General features: G+C 46.6%; 1 protein-coding gene across 2 annotated transcripts in view; it reads left to right on the top strand.

The window, feature by feature from the left end:
* The window catches only part of ADGRD1 (adhesion G protein-coupled receptor D1), a 272,664-nt gene that overhangs the window by 157,265 nt on the left and 89,814 nt on the right, over positions 1–25,585 (top strand). For both annotated transcript variants that reach the window (XM_028710563.2, XM_028710564.2), the window contains 2 exons: positions 5,026–5,129; positions 13,412–13,523. In XM_028710563.2, the coding sequence (XP_028566396.2) occupies positions 5,026–5,129; positions 13,412–13,523 (216 nt within the window). The remainder of the gene's footprint in view (positions 1–5,025; positions 5,130–13,411; positions 13,524–25,585) is intronic.

Below are 25,585 nucleotides of genomic sequence, written 5' to 3'. Positions count from 1 at the left end.
CACCCACTTCTGGGTTTGCGGCGTTCAGGAGCCAAAACGTTCGACTCGCAAGGCGTTTGGGATCCAAGGTACAACGGTAGATTCATTTTTATTTTCCTCCCCCTGGGTAGGATATATGTCAATGGGCATTCAACCTGATTTGCTTGTGTGATGTTTGTATATTTTCCCATTCATTATCCAGTCACCCTCAACTTTCCAATGCACTTTCCTAGCTACAAATAATCATGTTTCTTTTTAAAAGTGGATTTGTTATGCCAGGCTGGTAGAGATTTGGTCCATTTTACTCGCCCCAAACTAAATTCCTGGTGTGTTCTTGAATCCCTTCCGCAAACTACTGACAGTCTGAGGGTGACCTTAGTGTTCATGCGCCAGAATGGACAAGCACGACTGCGTTCAACACAGCATCCATTCACCTTCCCCCAGCTCAGAAGGAATACTCTGTACTGTTGTGGTTCCCACATCTCAAAAACAATATTGCAAAGCAGAAAAGGGTGGTCCAAAAGACCAGAGAACGCAGAGCAACTCCCCATATGAGGAAAAGCTTTCGATTTTGGAGTATAGTTTAGTTTAGTTTACAAAGGAAATGGGGACCCAATAAAGATTTATAAAATTATGACTGGTACAGAGAAAGTCGACAGAGAGGAGCTTTTCTCCCACAAAGCTCTAGAGCTCCAGGGTAATCCCGTGACAGTGATTGGCAAGAGATTCAGAACAAACAAGAGGAACTATTTGTTCATACAGTGCGCAGTTTAATCTGTGGAATTCTCTGCTGCGGGATGCCGGCAGCTTAGCTGGTTTTAAAAGTAGATTAGGGAAATCCATGAGGCATTAGGCTGTCAGTGACTCCAAGTCGAGACAGGGCTTGCCTCCTTCCAGATTCAGAGGCAGTTGCTGATATCAGGGCTGTTCCCTTCAAGCCTGACTTGCAGGCTGGCTAGAGGCATTTGGTTCGCCGCTATGGATGCTTGGGGACTATCTGGGCCTCCCATCTGATCCAGTACAACTGTCCTTATGTTTAAGGATTTTAACATCTGATACATTAACAAACCACAGCTCGTCCATTTTAGTCTAGATAATACTGATGGCATTCGTCCATCTCGGGAGAAAATGGAGGAGTGCGCCTTTGTGGGTGAAGTTAAACTGTTGAGAGATTACAGCAGCTGCTGTGGCTGTAGAGACCGATAAGGGAGCGACATGTTTTGTTGCAGCTGGGGCAGAGGAAGGCATCCGGTTGTGTTGCTGCAGATGTATCATGGCGTTTCTTCTCTCTGCGCTCCTCCTGGAGGTCTTTCATCCTCTGGTCGCTGCTATGGATGCACAACCTGCCTGTCTGTCTCCAGGCACTGCGGTCGTCTTCAAGGGATTCCCACATGACAGGGTTGTTGTTGCCAGCCTTCATGTCACGTTTGCAGTCATCTTTGTAACACAGAGTTGGTCTGCCAACAGGCCTGGTGCCTGAAGCCAGTTCCTCGTAGAGCATGTCTTTGGGGATCCTTCCGTTCTGTGGACATGACCAAGACAGCATAGATGTTGCTTAGACAGGAGTGTGAACATGCTGTGGATGTGGTCTTGGGAGAGGTGGGCTTGCTGTTCTGTCCTGCCATGTGATACCAAAATCCTACTGATGCAGCACATGTGGAAAGTCATGAGGCATCTCCCCTGGTGGTTGTGCTTGCAAAATGATTATTGCATGCATGGGAGGGGTTTCAGGAGCTCGTCCTACACTCCAGTAGGACAGTGGTAGAGTCACATGCCCGACTGACATGTTCTCTCCCTCTTGGTCATTCATTTGGGAGCTTCAAAAGCCTTCTTCAGCCTGAACATCACAGTGACCAGTGCCAACGGACATCGGCACACTTAGGGATCCGCAGAGTCTTTGCAGCTTGCGTAACAGACCTCAGCATTTTGGCTAATCTACTTTATTTACATATAAACACACACAGAGCACTGCAACATGGCTCCCTCTCTCTCTAGCATCAGACAGCAAAGAGAAAGAACAAAGGACAATAGTCCCACTTCATGAAACACAGTAACACAAACATCCTGTCTCCGTTACTTCCCACTCTGTGAAGTCAAAACATACACCATCATGTGATAGACAAAAATCCCATGACTGCAATCATGGAGCAGGAATTCTAACAAGGGGAACCTCAAGTCCAGAGGCTGAATGCGGCCCCCCGGGTATTTCTATCTGGAGCTCAGTTTTCTCCCGAGGCCAGAGCCCTCACTAGCCCTTGCTCCACACCTTGAGTGTTTTTGCCTGGCTGGCATATGTCCTTGAACTCTGATACAGTAGCCCTTTGGTTGTTTGGGTGGAGGATAGAGGGAGAGAAAGAGTGAAGTGAACTTGCATCGTACCTGACCTACTGCATGAAATGACATTTGCATTAATTGCTCCACCCACTTTTGTGTCTGGCTCCACCCATCAGTGGCACACATCCCCTGAATGGTTGCCCCTTAGGCTGAAAGAGGTTCCCTGCTGCTGATATAGCAAGTGGGTAAAGTGCTACCTCGGTTTTTGAACATAATCCATTCCGGAAGACTGTTCGAGTTCCAAAACTGAGGTGCAAAGGCGGCCTGCAAACTTAATTGAGAAAATTGAGAAACACTCAGCAGAAGCCATTCGACTTGTGAGATGTGTTAAAAAATGGAAGCATTTACTTTTGGGTTTTTGGCGTTCGAAAACCAGAATGTTCATCAGCGGAAACATTCGAAAACTGAGGTACCACTGTAATCGCTATACATAGCATCACATCAACCAGACCTAGAGTTATTGACTCAAACCTGTTTGAAACCTTACACGGCAGTGATCATCCAGAATTTAATTTCTCCCCTCCAAAGGCCTATTACCTATTAATGATTCTTGCAGTAATTTGTAATTATAAACATTGTCTCCAGTTATTATTGTTGGAGCTAAGATTCCACCCTTGAGCTCCTTCTTGTGGCAACGTTCATTTTCCATGTTGTTGTTGTGTTGGCCCGTAAATCAGTAAAGAATGAATGACCTCGCTTTTTCTTAGATAAACAAGTGCTTAACGATTCTTTTAATTATTAACACAGTTTTCCTATCAGTTCCTTATATCAGTTTTCCTTATATCATTTAAAAATAAAAGGAAACTTAGCATGAAAAATTTAAAACACCTCTTTAAATAATTGAGAGCCAATAGCACAGACCCCTCTTCTGATAACTCTCAACAGTCTGAATTATGAATATGGAAAAAAATTCCTTTTTCTCTCTCTCGCTTTTTTTAAAAAAAGCCTCATAAATATAACAGAAGATTTCAGCTCTTCCCATTCAAAACTTTTTTTTTAAAAAAATCTACTTTTGTTTGAGGTGCAACACTTGATGACCAAACTGTGTGTATACGTAAGGTGTAATGGAAGCTGAGCGGTTAATGGGTATAACAGCCAGACATTGCACACATTCACCAAGTCTCATGGAGAACGTGCAAATCCTCTGTCCGTTTGTCCCCATGTCAGTTTCAGTTTATTGGTTAATTTTTCGAGTAGGGCTGTTTCCCATACTATTTGGTACCATTGGCCCATGCTTACTCCTGACAGGTCTCTCCAGTGTCTGGCTATGGTGTTTCTGGCTGCTGAAAGTAGGTGGGTTATGAGTGCTTTGTGGTGTAAATGGGCATTGTTGTCTTGGAAGATGTTTAGTAGGGCCTCCACCCCTTTTCTTCCTAATGTCTCAACAAATGAAACTGATTTGCAAAAATGTTACATGGAAAAAATACGAGAGACATTACAAATACTTCTTTAAAACAAGAAAATCTTTAATTAAAAAAAATCATCTGTCCATGAATAGGACATGGGGCATCATGTCCTGTTGCCTGTTCCTTGTATCTGGTATCCAATGCTTTATTGCTTCTGCATATGAAGGTTCCAAGGGTGGCGCTGTGGGTAAAAGTCTCAGCGCCTAGGGCTTGCCGATCGAAAGGTCGGCGGTTCGAATCCCCGCGGCGGGGTGCGCTCCCGTTGTTCGGTCCCAGCGCCTGCTAACCTAGCAGTTCGAAAGCACTCCCGGGTGCAAGCAGATAAATAGGGACCGCTTACTAGCGGGAAGGTAAACGACGTTTCCGTGTGCGGCTCTGGCTCGCCAGAGCAGCGATGTCACGCTGGCCACGTGACCCGGAAGTGTCTCTGGACAGCGCTGGCCCCCGGCCTCTTGAGTGAGATGGGTGCACAACCCCAGAGTCTGGCAAGACTGGCCCGTACGGGCAGGGGTACCTTTACCTTTAATGAAGGTTCCACTTGGCTAACATAGGCAGACTCATTTCCCATGAATCTATCCTGGCCTTAAAAAAAACCCCACCCCTCTCTCTAAAAGCAAACTCAACGGATCAGCTCAGCTGATTCGAGTGTGGTGCCAAGGTTGCAGGTTTGTTTCCTGTAAGGGACAATGGCATGGGAATAAAGGTAAAGGTAAAGGACCCCTGGATGGTTAAGTTAACTATGGGGTGTGGTGCTCATCTTGCTTTCAGGCCAAGGGAGCCGGCGTTTGTCTATAGATAGCTTTCCGGCTAAATGATCCTCAAGATCCCAACTAACTCTATGATTCTAGGTGAAATTTCTTGTGTGTTTTTTTTTGGGGGGGGGGGATGTTAGGGGAAAACTGTATTTGATTGCTTGTATTTGATTATATGTTGTTCTTATATTCAACTAATAAAATATTCAAAAACAAACAAACAAACAAAACCTGAATCCAGCCTTGGCCACAACCAAACATTTTGGCTCTAAGGTCTTGTGCATCAGGGCAAAACAGGTCGGGGGCGGGCGAAAATCAGTAGTGCTTTCTGCAAATTCAAATGCACTTATTTATTGAGGGTGTTTGTTCATTTTTAAATCTCATTGTGTGAATATTTCTGCTTGTTTGATATGGCCCAGTTTTCTGAATGCCGCCCTGCTAATGTCATTATGACTTTTTTTTCCATTTGGCTAAAGCTGTTGATAAACTGTTCCTTGCTGGCCTAATCCAATTGATTAACAATAGGCGTCCTTTCTCTTTTCCCCGGCGCACAGCTCTCAGCGGGACACAAGGTGGCGCTGTCCTCCATCAGTTACATCGGCTGCTCCATCTCCATCTTCTGCCTGATGATCACATTGGTCACGTTTGCGGTTCTGTCGTGAGTAATTTTAACTTTTCTACCTGCTGTGCCGATATTGCCCTGGAAATATGGATCGTCAGATATATATATAGAGAGAGAAAGTGTGTGTATTCCATTTCAGACTTACTGGACTGGACGCTCTCAGGTGTTGAGAGTTTCATAAAAGGTTATTAATTTCTTAAACCTCTTTTAATTATATCCTGCATATATATTTGTAACACTTGGCTGGGTTTGGTCTAAATTACTTTAATTTCCTGAATCCAGGAAGCTATTTAGATGGCAAGTTATTTCCTTGCAATCTATTCTTCGCTTATTTCTCCAGCACATTCCTCTTTTTCAAGGTGTGTGTGTGTGTGTGTGTGTGTGTGTGTGTGTGTGTGTGAATGTGGCAGGAGGAATTAGAGAATTGTAGACTTGCAATTGATGCTTTTGAATGCTGGTGCTGGAGGAGACTCTTGAGAGTCCCATGGACTGCAAGAAGATCAAACCTATCCATTCTGAAGGAAATCAGCCCTGAGTGCTCACTGGAAGGACAGATCCTGAAGCTGAGGCTCCAATACTTTGGCCACCTCATGAGAAGAGAAGACTCCCTGGAAAAGACCCTGATGTTGGGAAAGATGGAGGGCACAAGGAGAAGGGGACGGCAGAGGATGAGATGGCTGGACAGTGTTCTCGAAGCTACCCCTGGGCCTTAGTTTGCCTACCTATGATTTAGACCAACCCTCTGCAATGCAAGATTCACAGCTAAATAATCTCTGACAGAAGGCTATCCCATCTCTCTTTTAAAAATCTCCACTGATGGAGAGCCTGGCAGTCATTCCACTGTCAAATAGCTCTTACCACCAGAAAGTTCTTTCTAATGTATGGGAAGGAAAGAGAGTGGCTGAGATGTGATTGTGTGGTTCTGACGTGTTTGTGTGGACCACTGAGGGGGGTGACAAAATGCCATCATGGGGGGCCTGCAGCTCGCCCGAGCCACGCGTCACTCCTGGGAGTGACGTGGTGACTTGGGCGCCCACAGGATCTGCACTGCCCCAAACGGTCTGCCTGCTCAGCTATAGGGTAGTTGACTGGCAGGAGGCAGGCAGACTCCTCAGGGGCCCTATGGAGCATCCTGCTCTGGCTGGCCCTGCTCCTGCAGGCAGCTGGGCCCGCCCCTGAGCCCAGGGAACACATGCCACCCAAGGCACCAGATCGACTTGCTCTGCCGCTGAGGCCTCTTTAACTAGCACTTGCAGACTGCACCTGAGCTGTCTTGTGGAATCCATGGGTCTCATGCCAGTACAGTGGTACCTCGGGTTACAGACGCTTCAGGTTACAGACTCCGCTAACCCAGAAATAGTACCTCGGGTTAAGAACTTTGCTTCAGGATGAGAACAGAAATCGCACGGCGGCGGCGGCACAGTAGCAGCAGCAGCAGGAGGCTCCATTAGCTAAAGTGGTGCTTCAGGTTAAGAACAGTTTCAGGTTAAGAATGGACCTCCAGAACGAATTAAGTTCTTAACCCGAGGTACCACTGTACTTTCATTTCTTTTTTTTGCCTGTTCAGTAATCTACTCTTGGTTAAAAAAAAATGGCCTTTATCTCCAAGTTCATATATGTTTGGATGTTCTGCAACCTTTTGGCTACTCAGCTGAACAGGAGCTCCGTGGGCCTGTTGAGAACTCCGTTAACAACAACAACAACAACAACAACAACAACAACAACAACAACAGCAGCAGCAACAATAACAATAATAATAATTTTATTATTTATACACCCACCCATCTGGCTGGGTTTCCCCAACCACTCTGGACAGCTTCCAACAGAACACTTAAAAAAGAACAAAACGTCAAACATTAAAAACTTCCCTTCTAAAAGTCAGATAGTTGTTTATTTCCTTGACATCTGATGGGAGGGCATTCCACATGGCAGGTGCCACTACCGAGAAGGCCCTCTGCCTGGTTCCCTGTAACCTCACTTCTCACAGTGAGGGAACCGCCAGAAGGCCCTCAAACCTGGACCTCAGTGTCTGATTTGAACGATGGGGGTGGAGATGCTCCTTCAGGTATACTGGGCTGAGGCCGTTTAGGGCTTTAATAATCAGCACCAACATTCTGAATTGTGTTTGGAAACATACTGGGAGCCAATGTAGGTCTTTCAAGACTGGTGTAATATGGTCTCGGCGGCCACTCCCAGTCAACAGTCTAGCTGCCGCATTCTGGATTAGTTGTAGTTTCCAGGTCACCTTCAAAGGTAGCCCCACGTAGAGCGCATTGCAGTAGTCCAAACAGGAGATAACCAGAGCATGTGCCACTCTGGTGAGACAGTGTTCAGGCATGTAGGGTCTCAGCTGGCATACCAGATGGAGCTGGTAGACACAGTGGTGTAGCGTGGGTTGTCAGCACCCGGGGCAAGGCAAGTAATTTGCGCCCCCTAACCCGTGGATTTGCCCTAACCCCAGATGTTGCGCCCGGTGCGGCTGGCCCCCCCTGCACCCCCCACGCTACGCCACTGGGTAGACAGCTGCCCTGGACACAGAGTTGACCTGCACCTCCATGGACAGCTGTGAGTCCAAAATGACTCCCAGGCTGCGCACCTGGTGCTTCAGGGGCACAGTTGCCCCATTCAGGACCAGGGAGTCCCCCACACCTGCTCTCCCTCTGTCCCCCCAAAACAGTATTAAAGCTATTTAATGTGAGAGCATTTGGTGAATGTGCTCTGTTGGCCCATCAGATTGCAATAAGCAAGACTTGTTGGGATTCAAGCGGAATCTCTCATGAAGGCAGAGGCAAAGAAAGAAGCACTCATTCAAGGAGCTGCCCTTAGCAAGAATTGTAATGTGATTTGGGGAGCTAGTGATAAACACTTTATTTCCATATTTATAGAAAAGACACCCCTATGTAGATAACAACACAAAACGGTAGTTATGAAGTGTCAAATTTGATATAAATATGGAAATACTGGGTGGGATTCTCTGCTCTGCTTACTTGAATTTAAACCTTGGCAGTTTTCCACAGAGTTACTCCTATTTTTCCATCAGAGGATCAAGCCTTAGGCTGTTAATTGTGCGCTTATTTAGAGCAATTTGCCTCCAGAACAGAGGCATACATCGTAATAGGCATGAAAGGCTACTGCAAGAAAATGAAAATGAAGGCACATTATCACAATCCTTTCTGTTTCGAATTACACTGTTAACAAACCTGCCTCTTGGTTATTCTTTCCCTTGATAGGGAAGCTGCTAGCGATCTTGATGCTTGACAGGCAATTCCTACTGGTCAGGGCTATTTGTTGCTGGAAGTTCAGCCTGTGCCAGCCAAACCTTTGCACAGAGTTTCATACAGAGTGTGAGGTCACCGGCACAGATTTCAAGGTGATGACACTTTCATTGTGTCCCACAACCTGCCCAGGTTTGGCTTGAAATGACCAGGTGACCATCTTCAGTCGTTTCACTCCCATCGAAAGGGGTTGCTTTGATTTGTCCATTCCACGCACCCCTCAGCAAAATGTTGGAATAAATAAACATGAACATATCAGAGTGCTATCAGTGCTAAAACATAAACACAATTAAAAACAGTTCAAGTGATCATTAAAGTGATATACGTAAAATGAAATCATCATCATTGTTATCATCAAGAACTGCAAAGGCCTGTTGGACTGAAAAGGTCTTCAAAAGACAGCTCAAAGTCAAAAGCCAAGATGGCTGCCAAAGCTCTGCAGGAAGAATGTCTCACAGCATGGGACCAATGTCAAAAATGCCCATCTCTTAGTGGTGGCCAGTTGGGCCATTGCAACATGGGGGCAACTAACAATGCTCCTCTGAAAGATCTCGGTGACAGAGCTGGCGTATAAGGCTTCAGGTTATCCTTAAGGAAGCCTAGACCTGAGCTGTCCAGGGATTTTTTTGGTAACCTGGCACAATAGCATATACATTGTCAGCATGTATGTTTTAGCAGAGGTGCCACCTGCCACCTGCTCCCCATCAGCTGTCTAGCCACTGCATTCTGCACTACCTGGAGCTTCTGGATCAGGCCCAAGGTCAGCCCTGCAGAGACCACATGGCAGCAATCTAGTCTGTCTTGATACTGCTTTCCCTCAATTTCACAGGTCAATTTCATGAATGTTTTCCTGTTTCTCCATCGCTATAGGGCTGGGCAATATATATAAAAAATATTCCAAAGCCAGTTTGAAGTACATATCGTGATATCAGTTTCATAATTTTTGACTTGGCCATATATTGCAAATCATGGTGTGTGAGGGTGTGTGCTATGCAAAAATCACAATGTGGGGAGAACCATGAAACTAGCCAATGCCTCTACATAGCTCCATCCTTATTTCAGACATTGTGATAGATCAGTATATCACAATGTTTGTTGTTGTTGTTGTTTAGTTGTTTAGTCGTGTCCGACTCTTCGTGACCCCATAGACCAGAGCATGCCAGGCACTCCTGTCTTTCACTGCCTCCCGCAGTTTGGTCAAACGCATGTTGCTAGCTTTGAGAACACTGTCCAACCATCTCGTCCTCTGTTGTCCCCTTCCCCTTGTGCCCTCAATCTTTCCCAGCATCAGGGTCTTTTCCAGGGAGTCTTCTCTTCTCATGAGGTGGCCAAAGTATTGGAGCCTCAGCTTCAGGATCTGTCCTTCCAGTGAGCACTAGGGGTTGTTTTCCTTAAGAATGGATAGGTTTGATCTTCTTGCAGTCCATGGGAGCTTTCAAGAGTCTCCCCCAGCACCATAATGTTTAGATGGTGATATATCATGATGTGGAAATCACCCAGACATTGGGGAGGGGCAGATGTTGTTCAGAGCCTACATTTAGAGAGGGATGGAGGGGCATTGGACATTCACACTATGGATGAATAGATTCCCTCATTCATTCCTTTAGTGTTTGGTGGTTTCCTTCTGCTGTGGCTTCTGCTCTTTCTGAATTCTGCAATAACAGATTAAAAACAAAACAAACAAACAAACAAAACCGGAGCATTTACAGTGGGCCTCAGCTTCCAGTTCCTTAAGTTCAGTTGCATATTTCTCCCCTCTCTACATTATCACCACATGCTTCCACATTAATCAAGTGCTACAGAAGAGCACACTTCCTGCAGTTGTACATATGATTGCATCAAGGGTATATATGACTGCAGATATGAAAGAAAAAAAGTCTGCTCACATTTAACAATAAGAAGAATCCATCAGTCCTGATTTAAATACCCCCCATATATTTCAATACAATAAGTCCATGTGTATAAACCGATATCCAAATGAGATTGCTGATTGTAAGATACACATTCAAATGTCAGAAGGGCAGTGAGATTTTCAGACCATTGAGTAATGGATAATGGGTGATTAGCCTTCCAATCTTGAAGTATGAATTGCATGAGTAGTTGGCTGTGGAGGATTGTGGTAAGAATTCACCTCGACAGCACCTTGTTTGTTACCCAGGTGAGGAACAACCACCTTTTGAATAAACCACAGAACCAAGAAAACTATTTTCAAGTCCAGCATCCAGATTTAGGAACCCAGCGCTTGTTATAGCTGTTGCAATAGGACAGAGCTCACTCAACTCAACCTGCCAGTGGAGAAGGTCTGCCCCAAGGCACTTCAGAACAAAAGCTTATATAGCAGTTCAAACAAAGAGTCATAAAACATCCTCACATATGTCAGAAAATGTTACAGGTCATGAGAAGTAAAACACCCATGGCTCCATACTGGTATTTTCAACCCCACAATCACCTTGGAGTGGCCCTGATGTGCCCAGATCATTTGACCATTTTAGGTCTTGGATGTCCGATGTTGCCCTGGCAACCTAGCCTTCAACGGGAGGGATAGTGCATCATAAAATCCTCTTCCAGGGTCTCAGATAGCTTCAAGGATAGCTGACTTACCCTCCGGTGCTAAAACATCCTGCCATTTGTACCACTTTCAGGGGTAGATAAGGAGAGATTGAATACAGCAAAGGAGGGAGAGGCTCGCAAATGCAGAACACACAAAAATCAAGCCTAATACATTCTGAAAGGTTAAATGCAATTAAATTGAAACATTATTAAAATAATAAAAATATACATCTGGGGTCTCTAATACTTATATCAGGATGACCCAAAGAACCTCTAGTAATTGCAAAGGCAGCCTGGCTGTTCCCAAATCTCCAAGCTCTCATTTTCAAGCTGTTTCCCTCCCTACTATGGTCAAACACCACATGTAGCAATGCATACAAATGTTGTTGTTGCTGCTGGCATCCATCTGTCTCAAGAGTCAATGGGGTGCACCTCTGGTGGCGAAGCCAAACAGTTGAGTTAGCAGCACAGAATCGACCTCCTTAAGAAGCAAGACTGGGTGGTCCTGTATGGAGGTCCTGGGCTGTCCAGATGACAAGGTCTCCTCTTGACCTCGCTGATGCATCCCAAAGGAAAGCAGAACACCAGCTTGGCTGTGGGAGTTGCCGGAAGGAGGCATACAAGACAACATCCAACTGTCTTAGGGACTCCACCCCAGATTTGTGTAGGGTTTACTCCTTGGCCCTTTCTTCTCCTGAAGTTATCCTGCAATGTAGAGGAGGCTTAGGATCAGAGACTTCCTTCTCCTAGGTGGACTACCTTCTCAGGTGGACCAGCCCCATCTGCCCCTCACTTCCCTCTACAGCACGTGCAGAACCCGCCTTCTTGATCATTGGACCCACCCTTGGCCTCGTCCCCTCAATCCACCAGAGACTGTCTTCGCATGCAGGGAAGTCCCTAACTCAGTTGAAACTGTTTCCCATGGTGTGGCTGCTATCGCACGCTGACAGCTTCCAGGAGCCACAGGTGAGAGCTGAGTGCGGGGTGGGGACCAAAGGTGAACAAACTACCCCAGAAGGAACACGGCGTGCCCCCCACCAGAGGTCCTACCCACCCCCTAACACTCCATACCCCTCATATATAATGAGCATAACAAAAATATAAATATAATAAATATGAACACACACACACACACACACACACACACACACACACACACAAAATCTTGGTACAACTACTCATATATAGTTGGTATTTCATTGCTGCTTTTCATGCTGTATTGATTGCTTTTGTTGAATCCAGAGGCAGATTGTGGTAAGGGAACAGATTAGGTGTTGAATTTTTTATTCTACTTTGTTGAACACCTGAAACTGCAACGGTGTCTGTAGGTAGCTACTGTCCACCAAGTGACTTAAAAATTAGTTGGTGCAAAGGGAGTTGACATTCTGAGACCTAAGTAGCATTTGCTTTGACATGGTACCATCCCAATTAAAAAATGATTTTGTAGCTAGAGGGCTAGGTCTCATTAGGATGTGAGAGAGGCATGTCACACTCTGCTGTGGAACTGCTGCAAGGTCAGATCTGTGGAATGTAGCAGATGATTAGGTCCTGCTCTGTCTGATGACAGCAAGCATCCAGTTCTTTCCTTAGAACATTCCCGCAGTTGCCTTCTGGTAGGCTGCATATTAAATTTATGTAACATCTATTAATGGACAGTTGTCATGGCTGTCCAGTGCTGCTTTGCCTCCTGAAATTACTGTTGGAGCTTGTGCACCCAAAGCACCATTTTTTAAAAAAGCTTTCATTATGTGGGTCAAATTGTGAAAAGATGTAATATAGATCAGTAGTTCTCCATAGTTTCACAAGGAGCTGGCTTAATTTTTAGCCTCATTTGTGTGATACATGATGTTGAGCTGCCTCTGTCATCCTTACTTTTCAACCCACTTCAGGTTATAACCAGCAGTGACCATTGCTATTGGTAGGTCAGAAAGCAGGGGAATCAACAGTAGGTGGCAAAGCTATCCAATTCTAGTTTTGTCCCCTTCCTCTTCTCCACTTTCTACAAGGGGCAACACAGAGACTAAGGAAGAAGAAGCAGACATCCCGCTTCACCCTTTGGGCTGGATGTGAGTAGGAAGGCAGGCAGGTGGGGGCTGACTGAGGGCAGAATGAGACTGGTGGGGCCCATTCTCTGCAATGAACCAGCCTCCATTGCTTATGCTTTAATCTTCTGCCCGTGTTGATAGAATCATTACATGCCATAGCAAATCCATATTGTGGAAGATAGAGATGTCACTCAGATAGCAATCCTATTTGTATATATTCAGGAGCAAGTCTGACTTCATTCACTTGGGGATTATTCCCAAGAACATGTGCATATGATTGAAACCATAACGTACTATCCAGTCCTTTGGGTTGATTTCACTGGGAAATCTCATCCGACACAGCTTAATCCTGAAAGACGGGTAAATTTAGGAAACAAATTCCTTTCAGTTGCATTGTTAACAAGCCATTTCATCTCAGAATACTAATCAATTCCTTCCCTTCCCACAGCTCTGTCAGCACCATATGTAACCAACGCTACCACATCCACGCCAACCTGTCATTTGCCATCTTAGTGGCTCAGATCCTACTGCTTATAAGCTTCCAGTTCAATCCTGGGACGGTAAGTTTACAATGGGTGGGAACTGGCAAGCAAACGTGTTTCTTATAAAAGCTATATATACAATTAAGTTTGCAATTACGTTGTCATTATGTTATTTTGCCCCATTCATTTCAATGCAAAGGGAATGCAAATCAAGTGGTGGGGAATGTAGTCAGTAATGTATCGTTTGTGGACTGAAAGCAACAGCTACAGTGAATACTGATTGTATTGTATTGTATACTGGGTTGATTTCCATTCTGGACCTGAGATGAATAAAGCAAACATTGGCCATTTCCACTCCCATTTCTGTTTCCCATAGAACTCTCTGACATCCCTAAACACAGCCAATATTTAAAAGATAGCAACTGTACATTTTTAAAGCTGATTTGCCACAGTGGCTACCACAGCAATGAGGATGTGGCACCATAGTGCTTCTGCCATTTCAAAAAAGAGTTTTGTCCCCCTTCCCCCCATTTTGCATTAGTTCTACAGTCATCATGACAAATAGAACATGACAGGTGTGTGCACTTCCATTCTGGGCAGCATGTATCAGACAATAAAGTCATGCGTTAATCACAAGCAGGCGGCGGGCTGCTGCTTAAGTCAGTAATTAATACTATTAATAATCATAATCATGGGGCTTCATCTGAGAATCTCACAGCATTTGATGGGACCTCGATCTCTTCATCCAAATATAGCTGGCAGAAAAATAGACATGTCAGACAGGAAATATAGTCCCAAGGAGCTTTTCATGAGACAGTTCCATATGAAGTCTCAGCCTTGTCCCCCATTCTGCTCCTGCAGGAAGCAGTGGTGGCCACCAACACGGATGGCTTTAAAAGAAGATTAGACAAATTCATGGAGGAGAAGGTCATCAATGGCTGCTAGCCATGATTGCTATGCTCTACCTCCATTGATGGAGGTTGTTCATGCTTCTGAATCCCAGTGTCAGTCAGGCTTGAGAAATTCTCTCTCTCCCCCATCCCCCACTGGCACCAAGAGGCAGGGAGGAAACAAGAAAGTCCTTATGCATGATTTCTTCAGCCATCAGAGTAAAGATAAAGAATTCTGGTCATTCCCCATAATGGAGTTGCTCGCACTGAACTCCTTCCCCTTCCCCTTCTAGCAACAGCATTTGCTTCTATGGCATCTGACTGTGGACAATTGTCTTTGCACTCTTTGTTCTTGCACCCTTAACAAACACCATGTTTTGGGAGAAAGGGGGCTGGTTATGCTGTCCAATGATGTGTCAGCTATAATAATAATAATAATAATAATAATAATAATAATAATAATAATAATAATTTATTTGTACCCTGCCCATCTGGCTGGGTTTCCCCAGCCACTCTGGGCGGCTTCCAACAAAGATTAAGAATGCATTAAAATGTCACACATTAAAAACTTCCCTGAACAGGGCTCCCTTCAGATGTCTTCTAAATATCAGGCAGTTGTTTATCTCTTTGACATCTGGTAGGAGGGCGTTTCACAGGGCGGGCACCACTACCAAGAAGGCCCTCTGCCTGGTTCCCTGTAGCTTTGCTTCTCACAGTGAGGGAACCGCCAGAAGGCCCTCGGCGCTGGACCTCAGCTAGCTGCTCTGCCTCCCCTTCTCCTTCTCCTAACAACAGATAACTCTGCTGTCCTCCTGTCTCAGAGCTGCTATCTTGCTCAAGGCCCAGCTGTAATTCGAGACTGTCTCTCTCCTCTCTGGAAGCTACAGGAGAAGGAGGAGGTGGTGATTTCCACCATTCCTGCTCCTCCCCCTCATCCTCTTCAGTCCAGTCCCTGACACCCAGTTGCTCTTGTGCATAGATCCGGCTTGTGGGTTTTGCACAGGCATTTGGTTAGCTACTGTGAGAACAGGATGCTGGACAAGATGTGTCATTGGCCTGATACAGCAGGCTCTTTTTATGTTCTTATGTGGGGCAGGATCTTGAGAATGGTGCAAGAGAGAGGTCAAGGGCAAGGCAAAGGTGAAGGAAGGCGCAGGTGCACACAATCCTGGATAATTCTGAAGGCAAGAAAGATGGCCAGGTCCAGGTTCTGCTGGATGTTCAGACCCCAGAGATGTCTTTCCATTTGCTGCATAGGGGTCTGCTGCAAGCTAGAAGTGTACGCAGGTGTGCAAAATGAGAAACCTTCCCTTCTCTCCCTCTCCCACATTGCAATTGGGCAGAGATCCTAAGCAACATCTCTGCAGGAGGCAGATAAGGGTACCGTATTTTTCGCTCTATAAGACGCAGCAGACCACAAGTCGCACCTAGTTTTTGGTGGAGGAAAACAAGAAAAAAAATATATTCTGAATCTCAGAAGCCAGAAGAGCAAGAGGGATCGCTGCGCAGTGAAAGCAGCAATCCCTCTTGCTGTTCTGGCTTCTGGGATAGCTGCGCAGCCTGCATTCACTCCATAAGACGCACACACATTTCCCCTTACTTTTTAGAAGGGAAAAAGTGAGTCTTATAGAGCAAAAAATACGGTATATTGTGTGGTGGTAAACGCGAGAAGACAGAAGAGTTTACTTTTTAGAGGGGCAATCAAAACTTGGAGAGAGTGAAGTTGAGCAGAGAAAGATAGAACCAGAAAATACAAAAAAACAAAACCCAAAAAACCAAGGCAAGGCAAGGGAATATACAATGAAACCATCTTCAATAAATCAGCAAGACACTGTGTATAACTCCAGAGGCGTAATTGAAGCTGGAGGAAAATAACATGAGTGTAGGGAGCAAGATCTGATTTGAATGAGCGGGGGAGAATTTCTTATTGTCATGGTTGCTGTCTTCATTTTGGTGTGTGTGTGTGCGCGCGCACACACACACACACACACACACACACAGTGTAAGCACCATTCCAGTTGAAAAGTGTTGAGTTTTGAAAGGTGGCAACTGTGTCTGGGTGGAGGGAGGAGAGACTTGATATAGTCGTAAAATTATACATACTGTGGAGAAAACAAATAGAGAGAAGGTTTTCTCATGGTCTCCAAACCCTAGAAATCTCGGTCACCCAAAGCACTGATGGGCAGTAGATTTATAGAACCCTAGAGCCAGAATTGGGACTAGGGGTGAAATTTCATTCTGTTCACATGTAAAGGCGAATCTACCAAATGACCATTTCCCCCCAAACAATAAGCAGGTGGGTGATTCAAGTTGCTTCACAAGCTGGTGCTGCAGAAAAGAAAAGAAAAATCCCCCAAACGAAGAACAAAACATTTGCTTCTGCCTTGGCCAGAGGGTCTCTGCGCTTGCCTTCGAGGGTGCCAGGAAGCAGATAGACTTCACATAGCAGAAACAGATTCCAAATGGATTTTGAAAATAGGAAGGCGGTGTGTGGAGACAACAGTTCTCACACCTTGCTGTTCACAAAACATGTTCAAAAGGTTTTGTAGATGAGCAAAGAAAAGTGAGAGTTTGTTAGGGAAGTGACCAGCTGGCAGTAAAAACACACACCGCACATTGGTGGCAGAAACCAGCATCGCTTTCCAGTTCTGCAGCCTGTATATTGGATTGTTGCTAGCACTCCGCTCCTCTAACACAGCTTCAAACCTGTTGTGCTTTTGCAGTAAAGCAAAAAGCAAAACCAAATAACCTTCATCTCGCTCTCTCAAATTGCAACTCCCACTGAGATCTCTGTGTAGCCAGCCTTGGAAGCCCGATTCGCCAAGTTTTCACTCATGATTTGAAACCGCAGTTCCAGTACAGAAGAAGCGGGTTCACATGGCTACCGCCCACGGGGGATGGTGCTGTTTTACTCCTTGTTTCTAGGGAATTCAGCGCAGGCTTTGTAGAGTAAGGGTAATTCTGCACATATTGCCAAATGCTTCCCTTGCTTGAAAATATAAATCTTGGTGGCAAGGAATTAATATGCCAGAAGTTCTTCTTTGGCTTGGATTTTAACTCAAGTTGAAGAATTAAAATGCTTCATTTCTGTTACCTTCCCCCACATCTCACCAAGACTCATACTTTCCTCCTGGCAATCTTTCTCCCTCACCTTCCAAACCCCAGGGGTGAGACTGTAAATCTAGCACCCCCAGTGCTGGGAAGCATAGAAACTGGGGGGGGGGGGAGGTACATAGGTGGGTGGGTGGGAGAGGCTTGGAATGTTCACCATTCATTGGGTGGTTGGAGGAGGGAGAAGACCCCACTGTGCCCTCACTGAAGTCATCAGGGCTTCTACAGAGGCAGATTTGGTCCAGAACTGGGCTCAAATTTAGGAACTGGGGGTGGGAATTCAATTCACTTCACATTTAAAAGCAAACCTACCTCATTCACACTTCCAGATCCAATATATGAACCAACACAGAGTCATCCTTTGAGATTTGCTCTCCTCTGAATTTTGTAATGCACTTTCCCAACCAAATGATGTATACAAAAATGCATATATTAGGGTAAAGTGTGCTTGCTTTCCTTTTGGATTTCTGCTTGGAGGAACTGGTGGGAGTCTGGGCTCCAAACTCTTAGAAATGCAGCCATTGTTTTTTTTTTTTTTTTTAAAGCCTAATTTCAACAAGGGCTTCAGCCTTGCCTGAAGGGTTTTCCGCCAACTTTTCTGCTGGGTCTGACATGCAGTGCTTGCGACCAGTGTTAGAAACTGAGATATGAAAGCTAGGAGCTAAATGGCACCTTAAACCTAGGTTATGGGCGCAACAAGGGAATGTCTAGGCACACTTTTTTATAACAAGAATACAAAGCTGAAAATGAATGAACTGCAGCTAAACTATTAGGTTCCTTTTCGACATGGTCTAGTCTTCTCCCTACCCACCCCCCTAATTATCTGAAGAGGGTCTCTTCTCCGGTCTTCAGAGAGTAGCTGGAAGTGGGCAGGCAGAAAAAGGTCCTCCTTTCCTTCCACTCTGCAGTTTTAATCTGAAATCTTAGGCGCAGTACTGCACTCAGAGCTTAGAAACTGCTCGCACTAATGAAATTCCCTGTCGCAAAATGCGCCTAGAACGATGGGAGTTTTGAACACTGCTTGCAACAGGCAGAGTTGACTGCTCTATTGGTCAGGCAAGACCAGAAAATCACATTCTTTCTTGCATGTCATATTAATACCAGACTTGGCCAATTCCTAGTTTTTCTGAGCCTATAGACTGACTCCAGGCAATGGAAGCTGGTCCACTAAGGAAAATGGGGCACTGAGCCACCAACCTTGGTCTACTCTTGGCCAACCCCCACCTGCCTACCTTCTCAGGTACAACCAGTCCAGGGTGAGGGATCACACAGCCTGTCATCTTCCTACTCCTTAGTCTCTCACTGTTGATCCTTCTAAAACTCAGCAGGCAGCAGCAGGAGGACAAAACGAGAATTAGTTGGCTCCACTTGTCATTTGCTCTGCATCCGCCATGTGGTGGACTTTCTGCTTTCAGCCCTACCAGTCTCAATGGACATCAGTCTCCAAAGTTGAGGCGACCCCCCCCCCCAGCAAAGTGCCTGCTGGTATGCCCCTTTCATGTTGAGTTCTGGTGACCCCACCTTGCGGCATCAGGGAACTCTAGCAAAAGTGCTCTGATCAGTGTTATAAGCTGCCATTTTGATTTCCAACTCTTCTTCTGACTTGAGGACATTTTCCTCAAAAAAATCAGTGGCGCTGCAAGGGTCTCTCTCAGATCCGGTCGTTTGGTGCTGTCCACTGCACCATTCTTTTTTAAAGGGAAAGGACCAAGGATGGACAGATCAGCCTATTTTTGTCCTGTGTCATTATTCCGTGCTCCCAGAGGTCCATTCGCTTTTGGGTGGATTGAAAAACCGTGCAAAACATTGCAATTAAATTATACTCATGTTATGTGCATTTTGTATACATATTCTGCTAAAACACACATCTTTGTACTTTCACATAAAATACGCATTTTTGAATGTCTTCTCCCAATAAAATATACATTTCTGTGGAACTGCGTAGCAAAATTCAGAGGATTGTGCCATCTGATTGATAGATGCTTTCCAATCCACACAAGAGAATTAGGCCCGTTCACTGTAAAATGTGTATTAAACAAATTTCTTCTCTGTGCTCACCAAGGGCAAGCACCAAGGGTGAGCTTGCAGGGGCCCTGAGCCCCTTCAGCTGCCTGTGGGTGCTGCATTCTGACCACAGACCTGATTGTGACAGGTGTTGAGTGGCAGGTTCACACTGTCTGAGGTACTTCCACCCCCAGGGACTTCCTGGTTCAATTCTGAACACCTTTACAAAAATTTCCTGCCTGTGGAGACCTTGTAGATCTCAGAGGAGGTGCTGAATGCTTTCTGCTTTCTGTAAAATGGAATAACTCTTCTCTCCACCCCTGCCTGCATTTTAAAGTAATTGAGGTCAAGGAGAATTATACCCTGTGTGTTACTTGAGGAACAGGGAGGTGTTGATGGTGACATCATCTTGCTGAAGAATAAGATTTGTTATTCTTTTGTTTTCCCTTTTGATGAATTCAAAACAAAACTACACACAAAGGGAGAAAACCTCTGGCTTTCATGGATTATAATAACATGAATCATTTTTCTGAGGAAAATGCATTCTTTTGTCTTTTGCCCCAGCAAAGCAAAACAACCATTCTCAATGCAGTGGGGAAGCTGTGTCTGCAACCCATTTGAACAGAAAGCCAGGCAAGGTGGACTGCAGAGAAATCCTTGATTCAATCCCACCACAATGGTCTCTTGAAGGAAGAGCTCCAGCAGTCACTCGGAAACAAGTTACAGTCAGAAAACCCACTCGAGAAGGGAATGCAATGAGCACAAGAGGGAAACAAACACACCACACATGCCTACATGAGGAGGGCGTAGGAGTACACAACCCACTTTTTAAGCTTGGCTGTTTTGACCAAGCTGGACCGGCATGCAGGAAAAGGGGAGCTTGGGCAGAAAAGCTGTAATGATCTCTTTGAGGTGGAATTATAATATCATAGAACTGCACAGCTGGAAGGGAGCCGGAGGGTCATCTAGTCCAACTCTCCACAATGTAGGAATCACAGCTTCAGAATCCCTGACAGATGGCTACCCAAACTTTTGTTGTTGTTGTTGTTTAGTTGTGTCCGACTCTTTGTGACCCCCATGGACCAGAGCACATCAGGCACTTCTGTCTTCCACTGCCTCCCGCAGTTTGGTCAAACTCATGTTAGTAGCTTCGAGAACACCATCCAACCATCTCATCCTCTGTCTTCCCCTTCTCTTTGTGCCCTCAATCTTTCCCAGCATCTGGGTCTTTTCCAGGGAGTCTTCTCTTCTCATGAGGTGGCCAAAGTATTGGAGCCTCAGCTTCACAATCTGTCCTTCCAGTGAGCACTCAGGGCTGATTTCCTTCAGAATGGATAGGTCTGATCTTCTTGTGGTCCATGGGACTCTCAAGAGTCTCCTCCAGCACCATAATTCAAAAGCATCAATTCTTCGGCGATCAGCCAGCTCTCTTATGGTCCAGCTCTCACTTCCCTACATCACTACTGGGAAAACCATAGCTTTAACTATACGGACCTTTGTCGGCAAGGTGATGTCTCTGTTTAAGAACCTCCAACGAAGGAGTGGTTTCTTTAGGAGTGGCCACACTGTCACCTTTTTCAAAGCAGCTGGAATCTCCTGCACTGTACCAACCTTTCAGGAAGAGCCTTATGGTATCTAGGAGACCAAACTGACCTCAACCATCAGACCAGAGAGGGAACACCTCTGTGTGTATGGGGCGTTCCTGCTGCTTCCCTGCATGAAAGAAATACACTGTTCTAAGTACCAGAGGCCCTGGGACTGCAGAAGTAAGCAAGTTTAGCACCATCCAGCAGCCCAAGGAACAAGAGTCTCCAGCTACTATTCAAGCAAGAACACCAGCAACAGCAGATGAATCATTCCTGAAGCTGGATATAAATTCTTGAAGTCCACTCTTTTCTTCTGACCTTGAAGAACAGATCTTCCTTCTCCTTCTCTTCCTCTTCTCTCTTTCCTTTGTGTATCTTTTCTTTTTCATTTATAAATGTGATGGCAGGACCTCTCTTTCTCATTCGCTCATTTGCTGACTCACTCATGCTCTCCCTTTTATTGATGCGAGACACTTTGAGATACAATTGCCAGGAAAGTGGGGCAAAAATATTGAAATGAAACAAATGCAGAGAAAGGCTCTTAGGATGTTTCTGAATGAACACTTTCTTTTTCCTCCATCAGTATATCCATTTTGGACTGGTGTGTATGTGTCCCATTTGTCCCATTTGTCCAGTCTGGGATAACTAAGACAGTTCAAATTAGGATCTGTCCACCACCTCAAATAAACACTTCATGGAATTCTGTTGAATGCTTCAAATGCTTATTTTTATCTGCATCCACAACGATCCACTACTCTGAAGATTTCTGTCTCATTGTGGAAAGGACTCTGGCGGTATGTTGCAGCCAAAGGAGATAGCCACTCAGTTGCTTAGGCAACCTTGGGATCCTTGCCTAAGTCCCAGTCTTGCAGAAAGAGAGGAAGCATTCCAGTGTTGTCTAGGTAACAAGGTAACGCTCGCCCTCTTCCAGGGAGTGAGCATCTGCAAAGGAGCAAGTATTGCCCACTTTCCCAGGCAACTCAGGGTTGCTTACCTAGGTTCTGGCACTTCTGGAGCATTATGGGAAGTGAGAACAAGAATTCCAGTGTTGCCTAGAAAACTGGAATCTGTTGTAAGAGAGAAAGAGCTGTTAAGTTGGTCAGGCAACATCGGGACATTTGTCTAGCTTCCTGTGCTAAGTTGAAAGGATGCATTAGAGAGTGGGAAGAACAAGATGCACCCCTGTGGTCCTTAGGCAATGCTGGGATGCTCCCCAGTTCAGTGAGCAACCTTTCCCCAGTTTCGTAAGACCTTCCACAGAGCACCTACAAAGGGGTACATATACACAGCATTTAGGGAGAAACAAATTTTATTTTGTTTCCATTTTAATGGCAAACTACCCAATTCTTTCAACTTGAACCATTGTGTGAACCAAAATACATCTAATCCTCAAAATCCACACTTCTCTGAATTTTGCAATGCAGTCCTCCAATCAAACAGTACTGTATACAAAAATGCATACACCAGGTGTCAGGGGTTCAGGAGCAGAGGCAAGGGCAAGGGAGGAAACAGAGAGCGAAGGGGAGGAGGCAGAAGAAAGGATGAGCGATGACGACGACCCGAGATCTCCGAGTCTCTCCAGTGAGTCGGAGGATTCACAGAAAGGAGCACCAGTGGCCAAGGCAAGGGGGGAGTTTAGGGGGGCACCCCAGGGAGATAGAGCCAGAGGGGAATCAGAGGAGAGCAGTTGGAGATCGGGTCCAGCGTCACCGCCAGAGAGCAGGGAAGAGGAAAGGAGCCAGGGGGCAAGCGCTGGCAGCTCACAGCAGGAGGGAGGGCACGAGTCAGGGGTGGCCACACCTCCATCTGGGAGCGAAGAAACGGTTAGACGGAAGGTGGAAGGTTGGGCGCGCGCGCCAAGTTCAAATGCACAGGAAGGAGGCGCAGTAGGCAGCCCGGAAAGAGAGCCGGGTCCTAAAGCCCGGCGCAAGGAGACAGGAGAGTCCGGGGGGTCAGCGTCCGAAGAATCCCGGAAGGAAGAGACCCAGGGGGGCAGAGGGACCCAGAGAAGAACAGTCAGGCGGAAAAGGTGGAGCAGGGCTAGGATATTAAGTTGGTGTACGAGGGGCGGAGATTCAGACGGAGCTTCGCCGATCTAGCTACTAGACGTAGGGTTGCACGCAGCAGCTTGAGAATGGAAACTGTAACTCAATAAAGACTTTTACTTAATGACCGTTGGCTAGCGTGATCCTCTGTGAGCTAGGATCTTGAAGCAACCCTGACAGTAAGCTCCGTCTCTGTATTGTGGGCATCTACAGCCTCGAGGAGAGGAGAGAAGCAGGTGCCTACTAGTGAGCTCACGAACGGCAGCCGACATGACGGCTGAACAGCAGATAGCGGAACTCAGAGAAGCAGTGTCACAGCTGAATGCCGAGGCTCTCGCATCCAGGAAGAGAGAGGAGGACGCAGCTGCCGCCTACAGGGATCTCCAGGTCAGGTTGGAAGTGCTTACGAAGCAAGGCCAACAGACACCCAAACCAGAGGGGATTGGGTTGGGGAGACGCACAGGCGGTCTGGTCTCTCACTTCGATGGGAACCTGCAACAGTATCCCAATTTTAAAGCAGACGTACTGTGTGCACTGCAACTGCTGAGTAAAGATTTTAGAGATGAGCAAGAGAAAGTGGGGTTCATCATGTCTTATCTGCATGGGGATGCCAGAGCATGGCTGCGCAATTTATGGAGGGATAACGATCCGGCGCTCCAAAATGCGAATGCCTTTATTAAAGCGATGGATGCGTGTTTTTTATCAAGCATTGACGTGGATCTTGCTCGGCAACAGATTCATGGACTGAAGCAAGGAAGGGCCAGCGTACGGCAGTACCATGCCCGCTTTTTCGCCTTGGCCAGTGCCCTAGAATGGGACAGAGATGCGACCCCTGTAAGAGACCTTTTCTGGGAGGGACTAAACAGCTCTGTAAAAGATGAGATTGCGAGGGGGGAGAGACCCCGGACCACCCAGGAGGTCGTGCAGAGGGCGCTGGCAGTGGGGGTACGGCTGGAAGGACGTCCGTGGAGCAGGGACGAAGGGCGTGGAGGGCGCGAACCAGCCAGGGGCTCCTCCTTCTTTCCCAGAGAAGCAGCACGTACGCAATCCACGCCTCCGCCAGGGGGAGGAGCTGAACCGATGGAGGTTGGAGGTGCCAGGGCTCAGTCAGCAACCAGAGCCCTAGCACCAGCAGCAGTGAAAGCGAAGCCTCCTAGAGGGAACAGGAAGTGTTACGTCTGTGAGGAGCCAGGGCATATGGCGAAAGAGTGTCCCCAGAGGCTCCACAAGCTCACTGCAGCCTCAGCAATGGCGACTGCAGCAACGCAGCAAGGAGAACCACAGCAGGGAAACGACGCTGTCTGGCTGGAGGAAGAGGCACTGGGGCCCAGCCAGACGTATTAATGATGCAGTCCCCAGAGATTTTACAGCCCGTGAACCCCCTCCCGCCCAAACCAGTGGTGAGGCTCACCGCGTCGCTCCAGCTGCCCAATGGCATCACCATGGACGTGCCAATCACCATTGACTCAGGCAGCAATGCGGACTTTATGGGGCAGGACTTTGTCAACCAGCATGCTATACAGTTGCTGCCGGCCACACTGCCCCTGCAGGTGGTCACGGTGGATGGCAGGGAGCTGCTAGGAGGGCAAGTGGTGCAGCAGACGCCACCGATGGTGATGCGACTTGGGAATCACCAAGAAGTCATCAGCTTCAACGTCACTCAATTGTCGGACACGCCCATTGTGTTGGGCATGAGTTGGCTGGACAAACACAGCCCAACGCTGGCTTGGTACCAGAGGCAGCTGACCTTCGGCTCTTCCTTTTGTGCTGAACACTGCATCGTGCCCAGGCAGGAAGGAGAGGAAGAGGAGTCACAGCTACTGCTAGGCACGCTGCAAGCGATTCCCCACAAGTACGCAGAATTTTTGGAAGTTTTCTGCGAGAAGGAGGCAGACAGGCTACCCCCTCACAGGCCATATGACTGCAAGATTGACCTGCTGCCAGGGGCGGCGCTGCCTAAGGGGAAACTGTATTCCATGTCAGAGGACGAGCTGCAAGAACTCAAGGAGTTCATAGATCATAATTTGGAGCGCGGTTTCATCCGAGAGTCCAAGGCGGTGGGAGGCAGCCCGGTGTTCTTCGTTAAGAAGCGGGATACGCCCCAAAAGAGGCTCGTAGTGGATTACAGGACCTTGAACAGTGTGACTAAGCCGTCGGACTTCCCCATGCCCCGAATTGACGACCTCCTCGCAAAGGTGCGGAAGGGCAGAGTGTTCACCAAATTGGATCTGCGAGGTGCGTACAACCTCATTCGCATGCGGGAGGGAGACGAGTGGAAAACAGCCATGTTCACGCCACTGGGGACCTACGAATATAGAGTTATGCCTTTTGGATTGCAAAATGGCTCCCACGTTTTTCAAGCATTCATGCATCACGTGTTGGCGGGACTTCTCTACAAGACGTGCGTCTGTTTCTTAGATGACATCCTGATCTTTTCGGAGTCGCAACAGGAGCATGACAAACACGTCAAGGAAGTACTGAACAGGCTGAAGCACCATAGGCTC

The sequence above is a fragment of the Podarcis muralis genome, chromosome 16 (genome assembly GCF_964188315.1).
Source record: "Podarcis muralis chromosome 16, rPodMur119.hap1.1, whole genome shotgun sequence".
In the NCBI taxonomy this organism is placed as follows: Eukaryota; Metazoa; Chordata; class Lepidosauria; order Squamata; family Lacertidae; genus Podarcis; species Podarcis muralis.
This window is presented reverse-complemented; position numbering and strand designations above follow the sequence as displayed.